This window comes from Callorhinus ursinus, unplaced genomic scaffold, assembly GCF_003265705.2.
Source record: "Callorhinus ursinus isolate GAN/ISIS: 27379988/994484 unplaced genomic scaffold, GSC_fseal_2.0 scaffold7, whole genome shotgun sequence".
In the NCBI taxonomy this organism is placed as follows: Eukaryota; Metazoa; Chordata; class Mammalia; order Carnivora; family Otariidae; genus Callorhinus; species Callorhinus ursinus.
Genome location: NW_027397069.1, coordinates 10,016,154 through 10,025,521, shown reverse-complemented (window position 1 = coordinate 10,025,521; position 9,368 = coordinate 10,016,154). Strand labels below are relative to the sequence as shown.

The following is a 9,368-nucleotide window of genomic DNA, read 5'->3' as shown; positions in this document are numbered from 1 at the left end:
TGTCCACGTGGTTCACAAGCTCCCCTGCAGGACTCTGTGCCTCCCCGCCTCCCCAACCCTCCTGGCTAGCAGGCTTCTCCCACCTCTTCATGCCCAGTGTCACCTCCTGACACTTTCCCTCCATAACCTCTTCATTTGGATATTTATTTAATGCCATTTATGCTGGTCTGGTAAATTCAAAAGGTCACATAGTAGGTACTTAAGTAGTCACTGGATTGGTCCAGGTTTTATGGAGACTTCTATTTTGGCCTTCCTCAGAGGAAGCCTTTTAGAAACATTTTCTGGTAGCCACGGACGGTGGGAAGACAAAGGAAAGGCCACGTGCGGGGGAGCGTTCACGACTTCTGCAGAAAGTCTGTGCTGTTCTGGTCCAGATTCTCCGCCCAGTGATGAGTTACGCTGACCTCACAACTCCCCTTCCTCAGCGGGGCTTGTGATGATGCCTTCTCTGCCTTCTCCTCAGTTTCCGAGTAAACATGAGGTTGATCTTTGTGGTTCAAATGTTTTGGTTTTGAACCAGTCTTTCCAAAATTTGAGTAATTTTTATTCCCTCAATTCTAATTAAAAACTTTTCATTTTAAAGTGGAATCATATCAGGTAGGAAACAAGCCTGATATAGTTGGGCATGTCCATGTGATCAAAGAAACATTTTAAAATTCAAGTAATTAAGAACTGTAGGGAACAAGATTATTTCCCAAATCTGGAATCTTAGAACAACGTTGTTAACAGTAACTTTTAAGTCAAGAGGTTCCACTCTGGAATTCTCCAGAGAACAGAAGTTTGTGTTTGATGATCTGAGCTTTATAATCCGCTACAAGACGGGAGCGGCTGTCCCATTTCCAGGATCCCTCCAGACTCCTGAGTAGCGGCAGCCTGGCCCCCCACCGCCGGCCGCCCACCGCCGACCGCGCACCCACGACCAAGCACCCACGACCGCGCACCGCCGGCCCCGCACCCACGACCGAGCACTCACGCCCAAGCACCGCCGGCCGCACCGCGGGCCATGCACCCACGACCGAGCACCCATGACCGCGCACCGCCGGCCCCGCACCCACGACCGAGCACCCATGACCGCGCACCGCCGGCCGCGCACCCACGACCGAGCACCCATGACCGCGCACCGCCGGCCGCGCACCCACGACCGAGCACCCACGACCGCGCACCGCCGGCCCCGCACCCACGACCGAGCACCCACGACCAAGCACCGCGGGCCATGCACCCACGACCGAGCACCCACGACCGCGCACCGCCGGCCCCGCACCCACGGCCAAGCACCGCCAGGCCACACAGTTTCCTGTAAGCTGAGCTCGGGCTCTCAGAGCCTGGGCCTTCCTGCCGCCCCTCCCTCACTTTGCCATCGACGGTAAGATTTTAACAAATCCCACCGGTTCTTTGGAAGTGAATGGACTGCCTTAAGCCTTCCAAGTCAGGTGAGAGAAGCGGGCAAGACAGGGGTGGGACAGTAGCTTAGACTTTGTGGTCCTGATCTGATTCATCGGCGCCTTTCATCGCTGGAGCTGAGACCTGTCCGAGTCCTTTGGTGAATAGTCTTACTTGTTCTAGTGGAAAGTTAAATGTCATTAATTTTTCCCCCTGCCCCCTAAATGTCACTAACTTCTTGGAGATACAGCAGCAAAGCAGAAAATGGTCTCAGCCACGCTTTAGTCACCGAAGGATGCCCTGGGGCAGGGCCAGCAGCCAGGCCGCTTCCCAGGGGCCGGAGTTGGGGCCTGGCTCCCGCTTGTGTCAAACTACATTTTTCCCATCAAAGAAAAGCCTGATTTTATCTATAACTCCAGGCTAAGATGGCCTACGTGTTTTCCAAAGTTCTCTCTCTCTAGAGGCTCCACTGTCCTCTGAACTTGATACCTGGAGCCAAAGGATGGGCACTTCCAAAATCTAACCTTTTGAATGTAAGCTTCCGAGTGGTAGAAGACTGGATGGTCTTCAGTCTCATATTTTGGGTTTACTTTATGCCTAAAGCTTACAGGTCTTTCCATAAGCTCAAAATCTCCTAATTCTTGAATAAACTGTTGACAGGTTCCTTTAAGGAGGGGGAAAGACAAGTGGATTATAACTTCTCATAGAAAGTGTTTCCTTTTTCTTTCAGGATTTGCCTTTTGTTATCGTTTGACAGCGGGCCTGCACCGGGATCCAGAATGGCGCAAAGGCCCCAGGCTACGCGTCAGCATTTGCAGCTCACGGGAGCTGGCGGCTTTCCCTATAAGGGCTGCAGGTCACTTCCCGCCCTGGGCCCCTGAGAAGAGCGGATTTTTGTATCGCACAGCAGTCTATATGCACTTAACGTAGAAATTTAAAAGTGAACCATTTTATAAAAGAATCTGCCTGTAAAGAAGTATCTTATTTATAAATCTGGATTTTTAAAATTTTTTAAATTTATTCTTTTTAAGTGGGCTCCACACCCAACATGGGGCTTGAACTCACAATCCTGAGATCAAGAGTCACACGCTCTACTGACAACCAGCTAGGTGCCCCTTAAATCTGGATTTTTAGATACAAGCTCTCACTCATCTGGAAATGAGACATGGACACTGTGCCCTTTGAATCACAACATACAAACTAGAAGGGGAGCACCAAGACCGTTTACATTATTCTGCAATTTTAGCTTATAGTCCATGAAATAGGAAGTCTGGCATACTGGAGATGGTAGCTAGTCCCGAGCACGGGAATCAGGTGCCTTTGGCTAGCCGATCCTTCTCCCCACAAGATTCTTATGGAAGTGAAATTGAGCTGACAGTAAAGGAAAGCACAGTGCCATCTTACCATCAGGTGGGGATTCTGCCCCAAACCCCATGGCACGCCTCAGTTGACTGGGTCTACACAAGCTTAGAGAGTCTCTTACCTCTCCACAAGCCCAGACATTGGAGGAGTCAGCACCACGGAGCTGGCCACCCCAGGCTAAGTTACCACTCCAGCCTTCCCACAGCATCCTTGAGGATCCTTGGAACGCACTCACAGGAATAATCTAGTTCCATCAGGGCAGGCCACACCTGGAACACTCCATTTTACCACAGAGGGGAACAAGTGACAAAGGGAGAGTGACCAGGAGAGGGAGGGCTCTTGTGACTTCTCATTAGGAATGAAGGAAGCAGCTGGGAACAGGGAGGCTATTTTCAAATACTCTATGGGCTGTGCTGCCGAATAGAGGGCTAGCCCCGTTCCAAAGAGCTCCAGGAACGGGAGAGACCCCAGTAGATAGCTCTGGCTCACTGTGGAGCGCAGATGGACCTGCCTGTCTCCTGAAGCAGACTGCTCCCTGTGGCCTGGCAGGGCTCCCAGGTGTCCCCAGCTCCAGTGGACGGGGCCCGGGAGGGGGCGTGCCGCCGTGGCTGGGGCGAACCTCTGTGAGACATTTCCCACAGCGCACTCGGCAGGTCATAGGGGGCGCTCCGTACACAATCACGATTGCCCGTGCGCAGTCCCGCCCATCGAATCAGCTTCTTCAGGGGATGGGGTTCAAGTGACACTGAGGTCTCTTCCATTCCCAAGATCCAGATTCTAGAATGGGGGATAGTTTTTGAACATTGACTATTTCTATTCATCTATTATTAATACATAGCAAGAAAACAAACTTCATATGCTTAACTTAGTTTCTATAAAAGTGACTACTTGATACTTTTTATACTCCTTCTTTTAAAAGCATACATACCTCATAAGCCCATGAATATAATTTTGTGAAATAAAAATTAGAAACATTAATACAAATACAGCTCAGAATTGTATCATATCACTTAAGATAAGTAAACGATTATAGTATAGTATCACACTTCTCTCATTTTAAAGCAAGTTATAAATGGGTTTAAATTTTTTTTATTATTCAGAGGTAACCATGAGTCCTTTTTCTTTCTTAGAAGAAAAAAACACAAGAGGTTTCTCTAATTTTAAATGCATTTTGCGATTAAAGAAATATGGATGCACAAAGAGGGAATAACACAGACGTAGATGGTCTGATAAATCCCAATGAGGACCAGCTAGTCAGTTATGTTCTTCTACTGGGCAATGTGGCAAAGTATCGCTTTAATGGGTGAAAACCCAGTGTTTCAAGCAATAAAGAAAAAGAAATAATCTAGTTTTAAATACTCGATGGCCGTTTTTTATATAACTTAAACTTATTCAATACATGTATTTTTAAATAATTAATATTATTTAAATTGAAGAATATGTCGCTGATCTTTAATGAAAGTTCCAGAAGTCTTAGCAGTAGTTCCACACTTCCCCAGCAGGTGGCAGATTTCTTGTCATACTTTCCTCTTCTCCTAGAAGCCACTGCTAGAGCTCATCATGAGTCAAAACTGCAGAGGAGGAAAATTTATTTAGTTATTGAAATCTTAAATATCAAATTAGCTTATTAGCATAAATCTCACCAAATTAAGAGATACAGAAAAAGCAGCATAGGTGCTGACTGAGGATCCTTTCATTTGTTTAGTACCTATTTGCTTCCTTATGTGAAATGAGATTAGTTCTTTGTACATTATGGTACTTATTAGATTGTATCACAAGCACTTACATTTTACCACTTAGAGGGGAGTTCTCATGGGTCTAGGAGGGCAAGGACCACATCTTTTTTATCTCTGTTATCTCTATAGCCTAGCACCCTACCTGGCAATGGAAGCCTTGAAAAATACCGATAGGTTACTCACCATGTACAGAGAGCCTATGGTTAACATAATGGAACAACAGAGCAGAAGCCATATGTGGTCCTCTTCTGAGATGGGAGAGACAAGAGCACTCAAACACTGACAGAAGTTGACACAAATGTGAGGATCAGTACTAGCGAAGACTCTTAGACACCAAAAAGATTTCTTCTTCTGCATCACTGAGCTGTCACATGCTGGTTTTAAAACTAACATATTTAAAATGACATTTTCAGGCAGAAATGTATTAAAGTACAATTTAGATGCATCCTCTTCTACAATTCGAGATGTTAGACTATGTTTCTCTCTTCACTAAATTCCATTTGAGAGATAATAAAGAAATATAAAAGGGAGTAACAATGAGAATGGGGGAAGTGGTTATGAAACATCTTTGGAGCAGAGTTATGAATGAATTTCTAAAAACTGAAGACAGAACCTATAGCTGATACAAGAGCATACGGCTGGGAAGAGGAGTTGATTTTCCCGACAGAGGAGAACCTCTTAACAGCAAACACTGGTGGGACGTGAGTGAGAAGGTGAAGCAATAACTGAAACACTGTCAGGAAAATCTGTGCCTCTCGGCTTCCCACTCTCATTCTGTCCATGCGTTTCACAGAGAGCTGGTCAGGCTGTTTATTCCAAGACAAAAAGTAGAGGATGATTTTTGGAAAAAAAAAAAAAATTGAACAATCTACTTAGAGACAGAGATTGCTTTTCATATGAGTGTCAATGCTATTGAATAAAATGCCCTCATTTTGGCTTTTGTCTAGGCTGGTGTGTAGCACGGACTTTTATCTGTTCCATGCCCGTACATCCAGAGAAGTCTGTCAGTTCTGCACATGCTGATGTACCTAGAGCTACTGATTAACCCTCCCACTCAGGGAAGAAGCCTATTGGAAAAACAGACATTTTTAGACAGAGGAAACGCTTGCCAGCTCTCTGTATTGATCAATTTAATCTTTTATTCTTAAAAATATAAAAATAGCCGAGGATCTCCAGGCATTTGAGGAAGACCAATAGCAAAAGAAAAAAGGACCAAATGAACAATCAACATACCCAAAAGAAATAAAGGTAACAAAGAGAACCAAAGAGGTACTTAAGATAATTCTAATATTTTCCAGATTATTCTGAAAATGAAATTCGATGAAACCATAAAACAAGAAGAAACTGAAATTCAAAGGCAGCAGAGAAAAAGATCTGCAAAAATTAAGATGGGATTGCCCCCTTCAAAAAAAAAAAAAAATAAAAGAAAAAAAAAAAAAAATCCCCTGAACAGAGGAGAAAATTAGGAAATATAAAAAGAAAATATAACTACAGAAATACAAAGGACTGTAAGAGACTACTATGAACAATCATACACCAAGGAACTGGGACAACCTAGAAGAAATGAATAAATTCCTAAAAACATACAACTTACCATGAATATACTGGTTCATGAAGAAACAGAATACCTAAACAAACCAATTACTAGTAAGGAGACTGAAAGAGTAATCAAAACCTCCTGAGAAACAAAAGTCCAGGACCAGATGGCTTCACTGGTGAATTCTACCAAACATTTAAGGAATAATTAATACCAATCCTTCTTAAACTTTTCCAAACAATAGATAAGGAAGGAACACATCTGAACTCATTTTATAAGGCCAGCATTAACTTGATCCCCAAACCAGACACTACAAGAAAAGAAAATTACGGACCAATATTCCTGATAAACAAAGATGGAAAAATCCTCAACAAAGTATTAGCAAACCAAATTTAATAATACATTAAAAGGATCACACACCATAATCAAGTGGGATTTTTTTCTAGAGATGCAAGGATGGCTCCACATCCACAAATCAATCAACACGACACACCACATCAACAAAATGAAGGATACAAATATGATCATCTCAATGGATGCAGAAGAAACATTTGAAAAAACTCAACATCCATTTATGATAAAAACTCTCAACTAAGTGGATATAGAGGGGACTCTACCTCAACATAACAAAGGCCATATATGACAAGTCCACAGATAGCATCATACTCAATGGCAAAAAGCTAAAAGTTTTCCCCCTGAGATCATGAACATCGTAAGAATGCCTACCCACGCCACTTTTACTCAACATAGTATTGGAAGTACTAGCCATAGCAATTAGGGAAGAAAAAAAGGCATCCAAGTTGAAAAGAAGTAAACTGTTGCTATTTGCAGATGACATGATATTATATATAGGAAACCCTAAAGATTCCACCAAAAAACTGTTAAAACTAATAAATGAATTCAGTAAAGTGGCAGGACACAAAATCAATATACAGAACTCTGTTGTGTTTTTTGTACAGTAATACCAAACTATAAGAAAGAAAAATTAAGAAAGTAATCTATTTACAATTGCATCAAAAATAATACAATACCTAGGAATAAATTTAACCAAGGAGGTGAAAGACCTGTACATTGAAAACTAGGAGATACTGATAAAGACACAAATAAATGGAAAGATACTCCATGATTATGGACTGGAAGGATCATTATTATTAAAATGTCCTTACTATCCTAAGCAATCTATAGGATCAGTGCAACCCGTATCAAAATTCCAACACCATTTTTCACAGAAATAGAACAAACAATCTTAAAACTTATAAAGAACCACAAAAGACCCCAAATAGCCAAAGCAATCTTGAGAAAGAACAAAGCTGGAGGCATCAGGCTCCCCGATTTAAAACTACATTAACAAAGCTATAGTAATCAAAACGGTTGTCACTGGCATAAAAACAGACATACAGTTCACTGGAATAGAATGGAGGGCCAAAAATAAAGTCATACAAATATTGTCAATTAATTTATAACAAAGGAACCAAGACTATGCAATGGGGAAAGTACAGTCTCTTCAATAAATGGTATTGGGAAAACTGGACAGCCGCATGCAAAAGAATGAAACTTTGCTCCATTCTTACACCATACACAAAGATTAACTCAAAATGGATCAAACGGTAAGATCTGAAACCATAAAACTCCAGGACAAAACAGACAGCAAGCATCTTGAGATCAGTGTTGGCAATATTTTTTGAATTTGCCACCAAAAGCAAAGGCAGCAAAAGCAAGCAAAAGTAAACAAGTAGGACTACATGAAACTAAAAAGCTTCTGCATAGCAAAGAAACCATCAACAAAATGAAAAGGCAACCTATGGCATAGGGAAAAATATTTGCAAATCATATATCTGATAAGGGGTTAATATCCAAACTATATAAAGAACTCATACAACTCAATAGCAAAAAACCAGTCAATCCAATTAAGAAAATGGACAGAGGCTCTGAAGAGACATTTTTCCAAAGATGATATATAAATGGCCAACAGGTCAACATCACTAATCATCAGGGAGATGAAAATCAAAACCACAATAAGATACCATCTTATACCTGTTAGAATGGCTATTATCAAACAGACAAGAAACAACAAGTGTTAGCAAGGATGTGGAGAGAACAAGGAGAACCCTTGTGCACTGCTGAGGGAAATGTAAATTGGTGTAGCCACTATGGGAAACATATGGTAGTTCCCCCCAAAAAAATTACAAAAAGAACTACCATATAATCCAGAATTTTACCTCTGGGTATTTATCCAAAGGAAACAAAAACAGTAACCTGAAAAGGTATCTATGTCCTCATGGTCATTGCAGCACTATTTATAATACCCAAGACATGGAAACAACCTAAGTGTCCATTGATGTATGAATGAATGGATAAGGAAAGTGGGGAGTGTGTGTGTGTGTGTGTGTGTGTGTGTGTGTGTGTGTGTGTGTAAAGTGAAATATTATTTGGCCATAAAAAGAAGGAAATCCTGCCATTTGCAAAAGCACGAATGGATCTTGAGGACATTATGCTAAGTGAATGAAGTCAGAAAGAAAGACAAATACTCTATGATCTTGCTTATATGTGGAATCTGAAATAAAACAACACTGAGCTCACAGATACAGAGACTAGATCAGTGGTTGTCAGAGGGGGTGGGGGATGGGCAAAATAGGTTAGGGGGTCAAAAGGCACAAACTTCTAGTTATAAAATAAATGTCATAGAGATATAATGAACAGTGTGGTGACTGTATTTAACAATACTGTATTATATATTTGAAAGTTGCTAAGAAAGACTTTTAAAGTTCTCATCACAAGAAAAAATTTATAACTGTGTAATGAATATTAGACTTATTGTGATCATTTTGCAATACATACCAATAATAAATCATGTTATACACCTGAAACTAATATAATGTTTTATCTGTTAATTATATCTCAACTTAAAAAAAAGGAAAAATAAAGAATAATACGTCATGACCAAGCTGAGTTTAATCCTGGAACACAGGGATGATTCAGTATTAGGAAATATATTAATATAGTTTGACATATTAATAAATCAAATATAAAAACCAGATAGTCACCTCTATTTCTGTTGAAGAAGCAGCCAATCAAATGCAACCCATTCTTTTTATTCTTTTCAAATTCTAGTTAGTTTATATATTGTGCTAAATACAACCCGTTACTGATAAAAACATTTATTAAAATAGAAATCAATGGCTATTTCCTCAACATGATAAATTTTTGTAGTCCAAAGCTATTATCTTACTTAATAGGGAAACACAGAAGGTTGGCCAGGCAAAGTGAGAAAGAGGCCTAGTGCACTACTGTTATTTAACATCATATTAGAAATGTCAGCCAAAGTGATTAGACGAGAAAAAGCAACGTGAGGT

At 41.0% G+C, this 9,368-nt stretch overlaps 1 protein-coding gene across 2 annotated transcripts in view; it reads right to left on the bottom strand.

Moving 5' to 3' along the window:
• Positions 1 to 4,088: 4,088 nt before the first annotated feature.
• The window catches only part of UGGT2 (UDP-glucose glycoprotein glucosyltransferase 2), a 178,333-nt gene continuing 173,053 nt past the window's right edge, over positions 4,089 to 9,368 (bottom strand). For both annotated transcript variants that reach the window (XM_025875171.2, XM_073894385.1), the window contains one exon: positions 4,089 to 4,313. In XM_025875171.2, the coding sequence (XP_025730956.1) occupies positions 4,291 to 4,313 (23 nt within the window). In that variant the 3' untranslated portion in view covers positions 4,089 to 4,290. The remainder of the gene's footprint in view (positions 4,314 to 9,368) is intronic.